This window comes from Nelusetta ayraudi, unplaced genomic scaffold (genome assembly GCF_046127955.1).
Source record: "Nelusetta ayraudi isolate G7.1 ecotype Tasmania unplaced genomic scaffold, CSIRO-AGI_Nayr_v1 ptg000066l, whole genome shotgun sequence".
NCBI lineage: Eukaryota > Metazoa > Chordata > Actinopteri > Tetraodontiformes > Monacanthidae > Nelusetta > Nelusetta ayraudi.
In genome coordinates, this window is record NW_027466116.1 from 552,501 (window position 1) to 569,788 (window position 17,288).

At 44.2% G+C, this 17,288-nt stretch overlaps 3 protein-coding genes across 3 annotated transcripts in view; 2 read left to right on the forward strand and 1 right to left on the reverse strand.

Annotated features, from left to right (window-relative positions):
• The window catches only part of myom3 (myomesin 3), a 44,770-nt gene extending 38,202 nt beyond the window's left edge, over nucleotides 1–6,568 (forward strand). The window contains exons 27-37 of the mRNA XM_076041386.1: nucleotides 426–485; nucleotides 925–992; nucleotides 1,885–1,995; nucleotides 2,103–2,190; nucleotides 2,396–2,434; nucleotides 2,688–2,793; nucleotides 4,119–4,282; nucleotides 4,379–4,415; nucleotides 4,639–4,661; nucleotides 4,773–4,828; nucleotides 4,910–6,568. Coding sequence (XP_075897501.1) covers nucleotides 426–485; nucleotides 925–992; nucleotides 1,885–1,995; nucleotides 2,103–2,190; nucleotides 2,396–2,434; nucleotides 2,688–2,793; nucleotides 4,119–4,282; nucleotides 4,379–4,415; nucleotides 4,639–4,661; nucleotides 4,773–4,828; nucleotides 4,910–5,179 — 1,022 coding nt within the window. The 3' untranslated portion in view covers nucleotides 5,180–6,568. The remainder of the gene's footprint in view (nucleotides 1–425; nucleotides 486–924; nucleotides 993–1,884; nucleotides 1,996–2,102; nucleotides 2,191–2,395; nucleotides 2,435–2,687; nucleotides 2,794–4,118; nucleotides 4,283–4,378; nucleotides 4,416–4,638; nucleotides 4,662–4,772; nucleotides 4,829–4,909) is intronic.
• A 726-nt stretch (nucleotides 6,569–7,294) lies between these two features.
• Nucleotides 7,295–8,190, forward strand: fabp10a (fatty acid binding protein 10a, liver basic). The gene is made up of 4 exons (XM_076041385.1): nucleotides 7,295–7,455; nucleotides 7,543–7,715; nucleotides 7,917–8,006; nucleotides 8,108–8,190. The coding sequence occupies exons 1-4, from the start codon at nucleotides 7,389–7,391 to the stop codon at nucleotides 8,156–8,158; spliced, it is 381 nt and encodes a 126-aa protein (XP_075897500.1). The 5' UTR covers nucleotides 7,295–7,388; the 3' UTR covers nucleotides 8,159–8,190.
• A 464-nt stretch (nucleotides 8,191–8,654) lies between these two features.
• Nucleotides 8,655–12,688, reverse strand: pnrc2 (proline-rich nuclear receptor coactivator 2). The gene is made up of 3 exons (XM_076041404.1): nucleotides 12,485–12,688; nucleotides 11,734–11,954; nucleotides 8,655–11,496 (listed from the first exon to the last, which is right to left on the reverse strand). Exon 3 carries the CDS (start codon nucleotides 11,471–11,473, stop codon nucleotides 11,000–11,002), a length of 474 nt encoding a protein of 157 aa, XP_075897519.1. The 5' UTR covers nucleotides 11,474–11,496; nucleotides 11,734–11,954; nucleotides 12,485–12,688; the 3' UTR covers nucleotides 8,655–10,999.
• Nucleotides 12,689–17,288: the final 4,600 nt, after the last annotated feature.

Below are 17,288 nucleotides of genomic sequence, written 5' to 3' on the forward strand. Positions count from 1 at the left end.
GAAATTTTAGAAATATCGCATTTATTTTGTGAAAAGCTGTAATGGGAACGCAGCTGCTGAAGTTTAGCAGGCGCATGGTTTAGCCGCTAAACCATGCTAACGTTATGTTCCAGGATCTTATTCTTGCGTTCCTCTAGTCTGCCAATGTCATTGCTTTTATGCTTCGTGAATTATAACTAAAACACAGTATTACAGGGCAGTATACCCAATACATTATGAAGGCATAACGATGACACAAACCACCCAAGAAATCTTTCTGGAACTAAATAAATCACAGCACTGGAGGCAATGACCAGTGTTGACAATGCACAAGGTCCCATGTCAAAGAAATGTGAGCTAGAAATTTATTTTCCGTTGAAAGGCTTTGATAATTTTCCCTGCCTTCCGTCTGACCTGTGCGACTTCACCTTTTCTGTCCCCGCCAGACTTCCGTGAGACCATGGCCCTGGCCGCAGCCAGGCGACGCGACCATCAGAGGAAATTAGGTACTGCAAACAAACAAACCGATGAAATAAAAAAAAAATTTAAAAAATCCGTGCGACTCCTCCGTCTGGTCGAGTCAATGTCCTGTTTGTCAAAGACACAACCTCGCACCACCATTCAAAGTCCGCCCCGGCCCGCATGTCCTCACCGCGCTCTGCTCTCTCTGTCTGTTGCGCTGCACAATGCGTTGAGGATGATAAGCCGCATTTATTCCAATGCGTTCCATTTTTCCCCGAGTGAGCTCATCAGTCTCATTCCAGGCAGCTGTCACTATCGGCGCGCCGGTTCATCAAGCAGCCACAAGTTGGTTTAATTGCCACAAATTGACACATTATATTCTATTAGTTTGGAATTGATTTACCCCGAATGATTTATTGTCCGGTGGTCAGTGTTTTAATGCTTCGCCGCTAACGAACAAGCGTGTTTTTCTTCATTTTCAAGGGCCGCATTTCCAGGAGTTCCTGTCGTGGAGCGTAAATGAGGATTGCGTGCTGATAATGAAGTGCAAAGTACGTGTTCCCTCCACCCTGCAGCCTATTATCAGCTCCCAGATGTGTTATTATGAACTAAAGTGCAAACTTCTGGCCAATTACTCCGCATTTATTAACATTAGTCAGAGGAGCCAAAGGAGAGTCATTACGTCGCGACTTCCAACGCATGGCACAAGTTTTGAGAGGTTCTAAAGTGACAATTTACACATCTGTTTCACTGTATAGTCATTTTAAACATGCTGGTTTTTATGTTTAACATCTTGACACTGAGCCAAGCTTGCTGTTTGTGAGTCTTTGCCAGATCTGTGGAAAAATACAGGTGCTGCAGGTCCCCCGTGTTTCATACAAGGACTCAGAACAGACTGCAAAGGCATAACTGATTAGATAGATATACTTTTATTATCAAGGTTCTCCAACAATTAAAGGTTAAGTGTTTAATATTCAGTAATTCTGAAGAGGAAACGGCAACATCAAGTGGTTGCATTTTGGATTGCAGCGCACTTTCACCCCCTCTCCCGAACTTGCCAGTGAACTATGATGGCCTGTGCACCCAAACCTGGACACCTTGTCCACCTTAATTAATTAAGGATTATACTCACTTCCTTATAAATGTGGCAGTGCAAGATGGCAGCTAACTAGGAGCAAGACCCTTGCTCTATGTCTATTCTTAGATGTATAAGAACCAGCCTATGAGTGGGAAAACCAAATTACTTTTATCGTACTGCGATGATACACTTGTAATAATGTTTTCATGGGCAGTATATTAAGCTTTTACCAATACCAATACCAACACTGGACCTTCAAAGAGGAAATGGAGCAGTGGGAAGCGGAGTCACAAATCGCACATTCTAAACCAGTGACGTGAAACCATTTTGTTGCTGAAAATCTCTCTGCGCGTCTCCACGTGCAGGTGACAAATACAAGCAAGGACACGAGTCTGAAGTGGTTCAAAGACGGCGCGGCGGAGAGCCGCTACGCGTACGAGCCGTCTTCAGGGGTCAGCACGCTCACCTTCCCGCAGGTACCCAAACCACTGCCATGGGGGGGGGGGACAATCTTTATAAATCTCTGTAACATGGTGGTGTGTGCCATTGCCACACAACAGTAAGGTGACGTTGACTCGCTCAGGTGACAAAGCAAGAGGCGGGGTCGTACAGGGCCGTGGTGTCGGATGCGAGAGGAGAGGACGTCAGCAGCCTGCAGCTGACCGGGGACGGTGAGAATCGACTCAGCCGTTGATCAATCTGCCCAGTGCTTGCTTTTCTCTCCACATAATGTGTCCCTCAATAATGATGAATGCGGATAATGGATCGGTCCTTCACTCGTTCCGTCCACCTTATCTCCTCCGTGTCCCGAGCCAGCAGCTGCTAATCTGCCGCCTGCTAAACGTCTGAGAGCCGCATTGTTCTCTTCATTTGCAGAGTACGACGAGCTCCTGCGGCAGCTGAGCAAACAGTGCGGTGAGTTATTAACGGCTGAAGAACAGCCTTTTAGTTTTGTTTTTTGTTTTGTTTTTTTGGCTCTGTGTCGTTCTTCAAACAGCTGTGTTGAATCAAGAGGGGGGGGGGATGATTAATTGCAGATGCGTTTGCTCGCACGTTTCAAAGTGCCGAGCTCCACCGGATAAGATCGCTCACCTCGGCGCTGCTAATGAGACTGAAATATGTATGCAAATACTGAACTCAGCCACCTCTCATCCTCTGCTCTCTGCAGCCGCGTCCGCCAGCCCGCTGAGGGTGGAGAGCACGGCCGACGGCTTGAGACTCTACTGCACGCTCAAATATTACACCCAACACCTGAAAACCACCTGGTACTTCAAGTGAGTGGCCGTGGCACGCAGAGAAGCGTCACCGCGCCCTCGACACTCACGTGCAGCTGTTGCCGCTTGGGGGGGGGGGGGGGGGGTTGTCCGCACTAATAAATGTGAACAAGGCTCGTCGTGCACGGAGGCTCGTCGTGCACGGAGGCACGACGAGGAGCGCAAATGAAAAGATGCATCAAATGTTCATGGAGGTGCAGCAAATTTCCGAACTGGAAAAGGACGACGACACAGCTGCAAGGCCCATAATGCACCGGGGGGGGGGCTGAAAGATGAGAGCCAGACACACCCACCTCACAGCTACACACACACACACACACACACACACACACACACACACACACACACACAGACGAGTGGCAAACTAATTTACTCTGACATTTCTCCACGTGATAGCAAATTCCACAGCCTCCTCTGCTGCCACTCGGCCTCCAAGATGCCCATTAGGGCTCAGCGCCTTTTCAAAGTTCAGCGTCTGAATGTGAGCGCGCGACAGCAGCTCCACGTCCAGCTGCATGCAAATGGTCCTGCGGGACAGCTGGGGGCACACCTGGAACTGGCAACACCTGGCCCAGTCCTGTTTAGTGCCCAATACCTGGAGCACTGTGCAACATTTTGTTCAACAACAAGCATGACTACACCCCCCACCCACCCCCAAAGAAGGATTTATTTTATTTACCAAAAGTGATTTGAAAAAAAGGAATGAACAAAAATTTCCAACAGCATTCAAAACAAGCATTTTCGCACTCTACACAGATTTTAATGTTTTATGGTTTCAATTGCAAATTTGATAGTGTATTCATTCGTTGCGATGCCACGTAAGATGTAAATACCCTTGGAGTGGAGAAAACAAAAGTACACATGTGAAAAAGGTAAAGTCTCTATTTCGTATACTTTTGATTCTGCGGTTTGTAACCAATTTGTAGTTCAGAAGACTTTGGGTTTCTAACGAAAGGCTACTGGCACCATCTGCTGGAGGATTTCAGAATTGCTATAATCAGAAGGAATGAGAATTCTCCTGCTTGAGAAGTATTCAAAGAAAATGAAAAGAAAATAGACTAAAAATAAAACTGAAAATAGTGCGGCCACTAAATGCATGAGTGCTATTCAAGAGCAGCGGAGCAATTTTTGTATTTTACAGCATGAGGTTGCTGTTGTGCACTGCTCTCTGAGACCGTGTGATCTCTGAGAGGTCAACATAGACGTCATAGAAATATGCAAGATGGAAATAAAGACTTATAAAGTGTGTGGTGGTGCCTCAGGTTATTCCAGTTTAATCAGCGGCACGGAGAACCAACGCATCCGTCCAATCCCGTCCTCTGCAGGGACAAAAGGATCGACCAGGACGTCCGGACGAAGACCGGCAGCACCGTGCACAAGGTCTGGATGGAGGTCTTGAACCCCACTGAGAACAACCAGGGCAAGTACACGCTGGAGATGTTTGACGGCAGCGAGACGCACAGACGCCACCTGGACCTGTCGGGACAAGGTGGGTGAGGATGAGGCTGGAGGAGTTGGAGGTTGAAGAAAATAAGGAGGGAAGATAACCAGAGAGGATGTTGCTGATTTTTATTATCGCCGACAGTCTTTGCAGACGCACTGCTGGAGCACCAGAGGTTGAAGTAAGTGCAGAACCAACCGTGGACGCTGTTTTCTTTGCAAGGTTTGCAGTGAGACTAACCAGATCTGACCTTGTGTTTTTGTTGTTTTTTTTTGTTTTGTTTTTTTTCCCCTTGTCCGGTCTGGCCATAATGACAAGCAGAAGTGTCTCTGAATGTCTATGATGGCTGACAGATTTTATTCTCACTTATTATCTTATCCTGACCTTGTGTTTGATTCCCCCAGGCAAGCAGCAATAAGAGAGAAGAGTAAGTAAAAAAAAAAAATCAACTATTTCTGATTGCGCTCGCTGAACTTTTCTCAAGTACTCCACGGTTCATATAAGAGTGTGGAGTCACTGGCGCCTGCTTCTGTTTCAGACCGAGCCAAAGTCACAAAGGGTCTCCCTGATGCTGTGGCCATCATGGAGCGCAAGGTCAGTGAGGTCGCACTCACACCGCAGCTCAACACTCCCCCCCCGCAGACTGTTGACTCTCCGTCCCCGTCCTCCATCCAGTCTCTGTGCCTGACCTGCTTCATCGACGGCCAGCCGGCACCGGAGGTCTTCTGGCTGAGGAACGACAGGGAGATCTTCAACCAGGGCCAGTTCGTCATCACCAAGGAGCCCCAGTGCAGCAGCATCACCATCAACGACGTCACCGTGGAGAACTCCGGCAAGTACAGCATCTTCGTGCGCAACCAGCACGGCTCGGAGACGGTCGACGTGACCGTCAGCGTCTACAAGAGCGGGGAGAAGCCTCCGGCCAACGCGGTGGAGATGGGCTAGCGGCGGAAAGCGCAGTCCTGCTCGGGTGCCAGCTGTAGATTCTTTCAATTGGTGTTTTCGCAAAAGGCAGCTCCCACTTTTTTCCTGTCCAAGATAAAGTTCTCCAAGTGACAAAAGACAAAAAGAGGAGTAGACAAGGTTGGTGTGATGCGGTGACAGGTTTGGAATGTTAAAGGTCCCATATTCTACCCATCAATAGCTGCGTTTCCATTATCCCTAGAATTGCGCAAAACCGAAATATCGCAATAAAAAAAAAAATGGTAATGGAAACGCCTACATTTCGAAAAACCTTTCAAATGTCGCAGAAAGGTTTTCACATTTTCATGAGGTGGTTTTTCAGACGTATCGATAAAGAGGTATATCGCAAAAGTGTCATGGAAACACTTTCCTTTGCATTTACACGTCACCCGACGTGACGTACAGGGTCACGTGACCAGTTCACTTCAAAGTGAAAAATGGCGCGTTATGTTTGGACGGAGGAGGAGACGGAATGTTTTGGTTTTTTTTTACAAGTAATGAAAGAGAAAAAATACAACAACCAATTCTTGACAGCAAACAAATGTAAACAAACAAAAGCAAGCATGATGATTATGCACTTCGCACCATTTAGTGGAAACACCTGCAAATCGCAATTGTATTTTTTCAAAATTTTAGAAATATCGCTTTTATTTTGCGAAAAACTGTAATGGAAATGCGGCTAATAACTTGCGACCTCTGACCCCATCATATTTAGCCTTCTGTTTGCAGCCTCCTGCAAAAATGGTACATTTTAGCTTTCTGCCAAAACAGATGTTCGGGGGAATTTCAAGTGGGATGAAAAAAATAAAGGTTGTGGTGAGGCAGGATCAACGCATCGACTGAGATGCGTACGCGCCCTTTGTGATGTCGTGGAGGGCCGGTTTCCAGCACTGCTTGACCTTATGTTCTTGTTTGTATCCTCTGAAAAGTGGTGCATGCAAACGAAATGGAGGTCAAACTTCACTGACAAACACGCAAGGTATTATTGATAGAACACATTTGTGACGTTAAGTAAGGTCTAATTTTGTGTAATATGAGACCTATTAGACATTTAATCAGTGTTTTGCTGTGATTAACATTGCCTAGTATTCTCTTCCAAAGGTACCAGGTCTTTTTTTGTTTGTCTTTGCTAACACCGGTGTCGTTTGATAAAAATGAGTCGCAAGGAAACAGTGGTTGAGAGCTAACATTAGCCTGCTTAGCTTATGGTGAAAGCAAACAATGGAATCAGCAAGCTTTGAAGTTTATCTGGAAATCATTGATGGCGTTTATCAACTCTTTTGCGTTGTCAGAACACAAAAGTGCCGTCACAAAAAACGAAATACTGTCTGTGCGTGCTTGTGTGAAGTAAATAAAGAGGTTTTCAGTGAATGCATCTCGCAGAGTGTTTTGTCACAGAGATCCTGTCTCATTCGGAGACAAACACGGTTGTTTCACTAAAGAGTCCAAGACGGTCAATGCTGCTCTTGCAGGTTTGGGGCATGCAGGTTGCCTTGAGGTAGGCAGATGTAATTCTGTGGATGCACTTGTGGCTGAACAAAGCAAACAGTACGTTGTGCCGTTCACCTTACGACAGAGTGAACCCCGGTCAGTCACGTTCACTGGTTCAACGGCACACTGCGGAGAGGCTTCGCACACAGTTCTTTTAAGTGGAATTCTGTACCAGTTAACAATTATTTGTCTTACAAATGAATGTAAAGATAATCTGATGCTATTTAGTGCAGTGCAGGCGAGATTCCTGAAGGTTATCATCCCAAATCACCAGTGAGCAATAGGTTGTTTTTTTTTTTTGTTTTTTTGACTTGCTGTCGGTGAGTGTTATGACTATATATAAAGTACAGGTGCCTCCCCAAAAATGCGGAACTATCCATCCACCCACCCATTTCTGACATCCACTTGCCTCTCCCACACTGACAGTGCAACACCGTGTTGCCCAATGTGGACCCAAATATCAGTCATTTTTGTCCCCCTGCTACATCAGAGTGCGACCAGAGAGGAGTTAGTGAACGCCAGGTTGTTCAAACAGCTGCGATTACTCCACAAGGCTCCGTTACTCATTAAACAACGTAGCGGGGTTCTGGTATATAAAGGTGCCCCGCCGCAGTCGCATCCTTCACATTGTGTTGAGCTTCACACAGTTGTCAGCAGCTTCCCGGATTGAAGGAGAATCCACACCTTCCGAGCCAACAACATGGACTTCAATGGAACGTGGCAGGTCTACGCCCAGGAGAACTACGAGGAGTTCCTCAAGGCCATGGGTAAGAGAGGGGGCCGGGCGAGCCAGGCCGCGGCCCGAGTTTCCAACGTGCCGCTGGTTTGAAACTTCAGCTCTCTATTTTTCGCAGAGCTCCCGGCCGACGTGATCAAGATGGCCAAGGACATCAAGCCCATCACAGAGATCAAGCAGAGCGGCAACAGCTTTGTCGTCACCTCCAAGACCCCCGGGAAGACTGTGACCAACTCTTTCACCATCGGCAAGGAGTCTGAAATCACCACCATGGACGGCAAGAAGCTCAAGGTTTGTCCTTCTTGGGCGCAAAACCTGCGGGGAAGCTTTTGAAATATATATATTTTTTTATATATGTTTGTATTTTGCTGCAAATTTGTGAAATTTACACATGCATGATGTTGTAAATGCCAGTTAGGTGACGATGCAATTGTCACTATGTGGAGTTGCCACAATTATTTCCTGCCGCGTGATAGACCCTCTCATCCGCAGTGCATTGTCAATATGGAGGGTGGCAAAATGGTCTGCAACACCGGCAAGTTCTGTCACATCCAGGAGCTGAAGGGAGGAGAGATGATTGAGGTGCGAAAAAGATGGTCCCGCCTTCATAAAAATGAGAGATGCGGACAATGTGACTCACTTTAGGCTATGAACTGAACTGAATACTTCTTTTTTTCCTCCAGACTCTGACCATGGGCTCTACCACTCTCGTCAGGAAGAGCAAGAAGATGTAAAGTCTATTTAAAAATAAAACACTTGCTTCCTAGCAGTGGCTCCTGGTTTATTTTTAGGCGTGGGGGAATCTAAAGTACGCCCCCCCCACAGGCTTTCCTCACATGACTTGGTTTGAACCTTGCAATCTGCAAAAGTACTTATCTGATTGTTTGGAGGGTCAAATGAGGAAGGTGTCTGAAGAAGTTCAATTTTTCTTAAAAAAATGAAAAAACAAAAACTCAATGAATACATAACTACCTCAATCATGATCTTCAAGAAATCTTGTAATTAAATAGCTCAACTAATTAGAATATTAAATATAAATATAAAAAAAAACCATGCTGAGAATCTGAAAACAAAACAATTTAAACCCTTGTTCAGAAGTTGAATATATAATTGTTTGTTAAAGAAGCCTTAAACAGGCTTCTCTACTGCATTTCTATGAAATACTGTTTATAACTGCTATGTAATTCAAGTCTAGTCAGAAAAAGAAAAATACTGAGGCAGACAAGGAAGTGGGGGGAGGGGAAGGGAATTTATTTCTTTTTCTTATAAAATTTAGACATCAAATAGTAAGAGTGCTTTGCTTCTTTCTTTTTTTTTCAAACATCAATTGACACAAATTTTAAGAGTGGGCATTTTTCCATAATCTTCAGTGACATTTCAACCGAGGGACAAATTAACAGCCAATTAGTTTGTTTTTTTTAAATACACTTTTAGACATTGGAGACATTGCCAGGCATGACTGAATCAGGGGAAAAAAACAAAAACATTTTAACATCAGAAACTAATAATAACAACAAAACAAAAAGGTTGTGTGTGAGATCAGTTCTCAACTGGCGGAAGAAACAGTTGAGAAGTGATGATAACTAAATTTACAAACTGGCCAATTAACAGGATGTTTGACAAATCAAAAAGGTCATTTTGATGGTGGGGGGTTCAACTCAGGCACAAACAGGTCAACTAAAAAAAAAAAAAAAGTCCTAACACGCTGGCAGCACATTTGACATTCAAGTCCATGCATCAGCAAGTCTCCTGGAATCCAATTGGGTTTTTTTTTAACTTCGTTTTCGTTTACGAGCATTAAGCATATTTCACCCTACACTGCATAGTACAAAACAATTTTAAAAAAACGTGTGCAATGCCTCTGGAAAGGTAACAGTGCAGGGGTACTGGCAAAAATGCTTTAGGCAGATTTTTTTCTTTTTTTTAACAAAAATATTCTTCAGCATTGAAGTCAAGACACGTCCGTAGGATGTCTCATACATTCAGTGTTATTACTAAAAATACTTTTGCCGGACAGGCCTCAAATTTGGCCTGCAAATGTACATATGCTACAAGTACTTTACACATTTCATTATTTACATGGCTCTTGAACTCATAAACAAGCTCTCATACTTTTCTTTGTCGTTTCCAGTTGGCTATGAAACAGCGGCAGTTCTGCGAAGGGGAAGCTGCGAGAGCTTCTAACGTGGATTGACTCACAATAACAGAAAACCCGTAGGGAGATAGTCGATAACGCTTCCGTCACATCAATAGCATTTCACACCTGTAACTAGAAATGTAAAGGATTTAAGTGCAAGAAGGTAAACAAAGGGCAAGAGGTGGAGTTTCGTCGATGACGGGCTGGCCGGCCACGCGGGATCCATTTTGTAAACATAAGCACAAGCCTCCTGTCTTGTGTCGAGTCCCGCGGGCCGTGTCAGAAACTTCTCTCGGCTCGGCCTTAACTAGCTGGCGAGTGCGTGCGGTCAACGGGGCCGTGTCGTGTGAAACTCCAGTTCCGCACGAGACGGGCCCTCTTCCGCTTGTTGAAGCCGCAGCACTACATTGATGAGGCCGAGTCTGAGAACAGTGCCGAATGAAACACAAGAACACAGATTGGCCACGGTCGACCAAATCAATCCAATTGGCGTGGTTAAGGTGGCAGTGGTGGGCAGAGCCAACCAAACAAAGGATGACCAAGAGAGAGAAAAAAAAAAGAAAAAGCTTGAGCTAGACATTGCTTTGGTTACTGACAAAAATCCATTCTTCTTTCGACCACAACGGAAGAACTTGCACAAACAAAATGCTATGATAGAGCGTTATAGGCTTGCGATATACTCATCAACTCCCATAGTGCTTCTGCGCACAGCGCAATTATAACAAAAAAGGTACAGGAGTTGATAGTCTTAAGCCTCTGTACAATGGTCTCTTTTTACCCTTAGGCTGCAGGTTATAAATCTCTATCTACTGGCTACAGCTTATTACTGCCAATAACATGGCCTTTTCCCTGCAGAAGTGCAATCGGGCATACTTTCCACCCCAGAACAAGGATTTAAAAAAAAGAAGAACTATATCACGGATTAACAAAATTGGGACCTGGGCAAAAACAAATGCTACAAATGTTGGTTTAGCACCCGATACTCTATGGAATAAATTTGTGTGAACAGAAAAGGCATGTTGTTTTTTTTGTCCACAAAAATGGACCGTAAGATTGCTGGGGATTTACCTGACTATTATCACTTGCCCTTGTTTGAGTAAAAAGCACGCTCAATCTGGTTTGACAGCCAACGTTAAAAAGAACAAAACAAAAGTACAGTAAGGATATCCAGTTTGTCGTCGTCACAGAAACGGACTCCAGTACAAACAGTGCCGATCAGGAAGGCTCAGGGCTGTAATACATTGAAACATTCAATCGAATAAAATTTGGAAAGGACAAGTGTCAGCAGAACAGCTGCTGGTCCTGTCGTACTCAAGGAGTCGAGTCTAAAAACAGCTAAAAGTATTGCAGCCCCCAGGTGTTCCTGATTAGCACACGTTGGCACAGAGGGTCCCAGTTCATTGGCTTTTGGTAAAGGGTGTCGCGCGGGGGATTCCTCTCAGGCTTGCACCTTGAGGAGGCTCTTGAGTTGGAAGGCCATCATCTCCCGGTTATCGCACGAGCCCATTGGGAAGGACACCCAGTGACTGGGGGGCTTGGGCAGCACGCTGGGCGACGGCGGCTCGCTGAACTTGGGCCCTGCGTAGCTCGGACTACCCTGGGTGGTCAGGAGCGTGCTGAGGTGAGACACCGCGCCCTCCCAGTTCTGATCGTAGTTGGTGGCAAAACAGACAGAAACGTTTTTCTTTGCAGACACGGCCTGCCGCGTCTCTGAAGACCTGTGGTAGGCTGCGCCCTTGTCACTCCTGCGGTGCCCGTGATGGTGAAGGCTCCCTGCTCCTCCGGCGGATGCAGCGGCGGCACCGTTCTGCTCGCGGCTTCTCTGCTTAGCCCGGCCAAGCTGCTGGTTTTTCTTGGCCAGTGGGCGCTCAGGGTGGGAAACTGGAATGGAATAACTCTCTCCACCTCCCATAATGCCTCAGCAGTGCGTGTCACCTACGAGGGGGGAAAGTAAACAAAGACTGGGTTAATTCACCCGCCATATCTACTTCAATAGTATGACATTTCTGACTTGAAACTGCTTTAATTGAACGGGGAAAAGTGCAAAAAGACACCGTCCCTCGGTTGGGAAAGCAAGCGCGGCGGCTTACGTGCCGAGCAGCCAGACAGCAAGGGCCGCCTCCCCGTTCCCCCTCCCCCTCCCACATCCCGAGGACGAAAACAACTGCTCACCTCCTTGTTGTGAGCAAGTTAACGGAGCAGATCCCCCTCTTCAGTCTCTCGCCTCCGATCGGGCCCCAGGTCCTCGAAGTAGTTCTCAATCTACCTCTCACTGCACTTCTGTGTCCAGCAAGGTCCAGGGTTTTCATGTGCCAATGAGCGTTGTTTTGACGTGGAGCCGAGCTGAACATCAATTCACCTCGGCACACGATGCTCCGCGAAGCCGAAGACCTCTAAAGCACACACACACAAAACAAAAAAAAAAACAATAAATACAACAAAAATCACCAGCTGACCGATGTGTCGTTGATATTTCGTCGAAGTGTCGTTTGTAAGTGTCGTCCTGCGAACGGGACATTGTGTATTTCGACTGCGTCATTACATAAGAATAAAGCGTAAACAAAAATTATTTCGGAAATTTTACTTTTACAGGTCATTACACGTATTTATGAACAGTGGGTGAAAACATCGAGCATTTCAATGAGGTCCTCATTTATTGAGCTGTGTCGAGTTTGATAGCTCCCTTTGTGTCGGTATCGGTAAGTAGTGATTACAAAACAGAGACGTCGATGTTTTTACAGTGGGAAAACAAACATGCCACCGCAACTAATGTCGACAAAGGAGCTTTAAAAACCACTCCATCACACAAATATGTAGCGTAAACAACTCATCGGCAATGAGGTCATACTATTTTGGCACCAAACCAAAACAAAGAAACGGAGAACGCAATATGGCGACGAGACACAAAAACAGCTTCGCTCACCGACTTCTTCTGGGCTTGACTCTCAAAGCCCTTCGTCCGACAAAAAATGCAAGGAAAGTCTTGGAAATCCCTCCCAGGACTGCTTAGGAAGCACAGCGAGCTGTATTTCCTACAAATCCGTCGCCGTCGTACCTTTCTCCTGTCAACTAACAGTCTCAGAATGTCATCTCTTCCTCCCTTCTCCGTCTGAATTGCAACAAAATGGAATCTACAGCAGAGCTATGTAGCTCATTCTTTGGCCGTTCTGACCAATCACCGACAGGCCGCAAAGCCACCAGCCAATCACCAGCGAGCGGCCAAGGCGTTCACGCTTGTTGCCAGACTGATGACGTCAATTACTGGACCTCCCCTCCTCCTCCGCTTCCCTTTGTTGGAGCTCGGGTTTTTCCGGAGAGAAGTGACAAAATACCGTAAACAAAATGACCCCGTATGGACCAGACGCCGTGCTTTTCGGCGACAATGTATTGTCGGTGACTGTCCCGTAACAAATGGGGAAAATGTTTTTGAAGACCTGGCGTTGTTTGTTACATTATGTAATGTCAACCCCGCGTTCGAATAAGGTAAACAAGTTTACATGTACGAAGGCGTTAATGGATGTTCTTCCCGTTCGGCCGACACTGGGACATGTTTAATGTTCACACTGTCGAACGTGTTAATGAACCTCAAGTAGGTTACGCCTGTTGCTCTTTGTTGGAACAGCTGCAACAGGCTGTGATAAACACAGGGACCCGTCCCAGACTCGCCCATCCCCCTATCTGAGTCCTCATTGAAAATGCTCCTTTCTTTCTTTCCTTTAGCAGTGTTTTGAACTTGAGGATTTTAAGAGAGAAAAAAAAAACAGCTTGGAAGGTGAAAGAAAGTGTATGTTTACGTCTCTTAACTTGTATAGACTAGGAACATATACAGGTATACAAAGATTGCCTTGTCCGAATGAGTTCAGGGCGAAGTGTCACATGAATGGAATGTTGCAATAAATCTCAACATTTGGTCACCGGGGATGGGAACCATTCCTCCATGTTTCTTTCAGAGCCACACGGTTTATGTTGACTTCCAGAGATAAAATCAGGGGTGTTGTGTGTAACGCCCATAGCAGAGACAGTTGAGACTTTAAGGTCTTAAAGGTGAGATCCTACAACCCAACTGAATTTTAAATTTAAATAATTTAAAGCAGCTCTAGGTAACTTTCGGTGGAAATGGCAAAGTGACAATGTAAACACGCTGCAGCGCTAGTTTATTGATGTGGGAAAATACAAATAGTCGCCTGGCTGGAGCGCTCGCATGTGTTCAGGAAAAACACCAATATGAAATGCAAAACAGACATTGACAAATAACGTCGTAGCAAACGTTCAACACTTTTATTCCTTCGTCTTTCATCGAGGTTAATTATTGGGTTCCATTCCGTCATTTTACAATCTTACGTATTTGTAATAGTAGTATGTAAGACCACCTCTAAATAAACGTGTGACGTTGCCGTATAGTGGTTCGTCTGGCGTGTCGGGTCGCGCTTGAAAGTTACGCAGTGCTGTTACAGCCGGCACAACCCCCCTCTCGCTGCCGAGGCGGCGCCATTGATCCTATTGTACCGCTTTACTGAGTTTGGAATCATAATTTTATGGTCGAAAAGTTACATAGAGCTGCTTTAATTGTGTTTGCACAACCTTTAAAACGGGAAATCTGTCGTTATCACTCGAAAGAACACAACACAGCTTCAGTGTTTGATCGTCTCAAAAGTCATGGTCATGGTGTGTGCGTGTGTATGTGTGTGTTTTGTAGTTTCATTCATGCTTGGATTTTTAAATGTTGCACAACATAATTTGTGTCAGTCAGAGCACTCAGCTGAAGGCCACAGTTGGACACTCCCCAGAGCAAGCCAATCTTTGAAAGGGGGCGTGCCAAGCAAAAGTTAGCTATCTACGGAAAGTAGGTCGCCACAGAGGTTTCTGTGGGTCATACAAAACACTGAAGACATACAAAGTACAAATATCCATATATGACTATGACAGAAAAGGAAATTGAAATATTTTAGAACAAAAGAATCAGAAAAATGCATAATGCATTATGGAAATGAACTTGTAGACAGTTTCCTTATGAATGAACGGCTACTTAAACCAGCTGTTAGGTACAAACTCCTATCCGTAGAGCTAGACACCACCCACCACTCACAAAAAAGGTGTGTCTCCACCAGTGGTGGGCCGTGCGTTTCATGCCTTGGCCATCAGTGACGTCACATTTAGTCCACCCTGAATTAACACACCTCATAACACCCTCAAGACGCTGCGGCTTGAGTGTCCATACATGATAACACTTAGACATTACATTACCATCATATAGGTGAAAACTTAGTTTATGTAGCATTCAAATCCCAATTAAGACTTAAGTAACAAAGCCCACTGATACTGTCAAAACTTGCAAATAAAAGGCAATTTTAAAAGATTCCTCAACAAAGTTTTAATAAGTCCACCAAAAGTACTCTGTGAGCTTTAACTCTTGTCCTATAAACTGCGCATTGTCACTGATTCATAAGAGACCAACACAACAACGAAACAAACTATTGAAGAAGAAGAAGAAGAAGAAGAAGAAGAAGAAGAAGAAGAAGACCTTTATTGATCCCACGGTGGGAAAATTTGCATAATTACAGCAACAACAAAAAAGGCTACCGTGCAAAAGCTCAAGAATTATATTAACTGAAGATATAGACCAAAATAAAATATCTAAGTATATACAGAAAAAATAAGAAGCGAGATATTTACATATTAAACAGTTGGATTTACATGTGTTTCTATTGCATCTAAATGAGAAATTTACAGTTATTCTATTATATTAAGTATTTAAATAATTGAAAATGTTGGCACAGCTGTTTCGCCAATGTGTCACCGTATTTACATTATAAATTACAGATGATTCGGCAGCTAAATCATTATATTCTACTTCAGCCCCGTTCACTTACAGTGCACATTAGCCTGCAGTGTCGATTCTGAAGGCCTTTGGCAGATTTCATTGAACCTGACGAAACAAGCTAGCTGAAATATGATTGGTTAAGAACTGTATTTACAGCAATTAAAACAGCACAACCAAGTGGCTATGATGCAACGCAAAAATAACAAACAATGGAGAATAACATTATTATCTTATTTACAGGAAAACGTGCTTTTCTAAGATATGTTTAGGCCAGCAGTGAAGGCCTTGCTGGCCCTGACAGCCTGCCATTGGTCTCTACTATTCTCTCCAGCGCCACCAATTATCCACCCAGTTTATTGCAACATAAAGAGACAACATATCCATATTCACATCTACAGACAATGGTCAGCAATAAACCTTATTTGCATGTCTTCAGCCAGAGAGTAGAAGGAAGAAATCTGTGCAGGCACAAGGAGAATATGCAACAAACCCAACAACAGCACAGAAAGGCCGAAAGTGAAGCCACAACTTTCTTGGTTTGAAGTGTCATTGCTAACCACTCTACTGAAGATCTCTAGTATATCGCTGTTTGACGCTAAACAAAAACGTCAAGGATGGACCTTTGTCTTTTTTGGGCAGTTTATAGATCTGTTATAGTTGGATAACACTTGTAAAGTGCATTTTCCATACGATAGGATTTTCAAAGCACTATGTGCAAATCAAATAGTTTGATTTCTCGTGTTTTTTTTTTCCGTATCAGCGATGTGCTGTTCCTTTGCAAAAGTCTGTAATGTGGAAATGAGAGGGGGGAAATATCGTTAATCCAGGTATTCCCTTGTGTTTGTGTCCTTGGTGAGACCTAAAAAAGGTTTGTGTGACAGAGTGGCTTGATCGGACCGATAATTGAACATATCCGGCTTCGTTCACCGGCCAGTGTTTTGTTCTCCTGCTAGTCCTGCTTGGATGTTGACTGAGAGGAAACATCATTAGAGCGGTGCTGTCTACCCCTAATCGTATTTGGTTGCTTCTGGCCTGCAGAATCTATCAGGTCAGAGGAAGGGGAGACGCAACCAAGACACCAGATATCACCAACTTATTACAGGACAGTTTTCTCCCTAATAATAAAGTAATTAAGTCATTTACAATAATTGTCCCAATTATCCCCTTTTAATTCTGTCCTGTTTTTTGACATGTCATTTATTTGTCCTCCTCACAGTTTTCTCTTTCAAACTTTTCTTCAAAGTGTGACACAAAAATGGAATGCTAATTTATTTTAGAATGCCTTAGGTATGCATTTTCTGACCCAATTAAATTGTTCTTGCACCGCAAGTTCAGTTGATGTCTCCTCTGCTGTCATAGTGGCAAACGCTGAATTAAAAAGCATTTACTGCAGACTCACAAGTGAGAAATTGTGTAAAGAAATAGTAATTCATTTCAAATTCATGATGTTCCCTAAGTTCTTTGTCTTCTGTCAGTTCATGGTTATAGCAGTGTGTCCCCACATGGCAATAGTACACTTTCTTAAGATATTAACAATGCATGCATGTGGGTTTTGTCACACTTTTCTGTCTTGTACATTTTTATTTTTTTTTACTAAAATGTATTTAAAGTTTTGAAGATGTTTACAAACAAGTGTATTTTACAAACTATTGTAAAGTACTATTACTAAAAAAACATGGCTCATGAAGGGTTTCTTGTGTGCCCAAGCATGATGCTGCAGACATTATCTGTCAAATGAAGATGGGTATAAAGTAGTAGGAAACACTGCTGCACAACTTGAGAAAAAATGATCTCTTCAGCTGCCTTAATTAGGTAAAACACGTTAAATAAGGTGATTGATTGAAGCATCTCCACTTTCACTCTGACCCCAGAATGTTGGCAAGACAATCACACTTTCAAGGTTGCA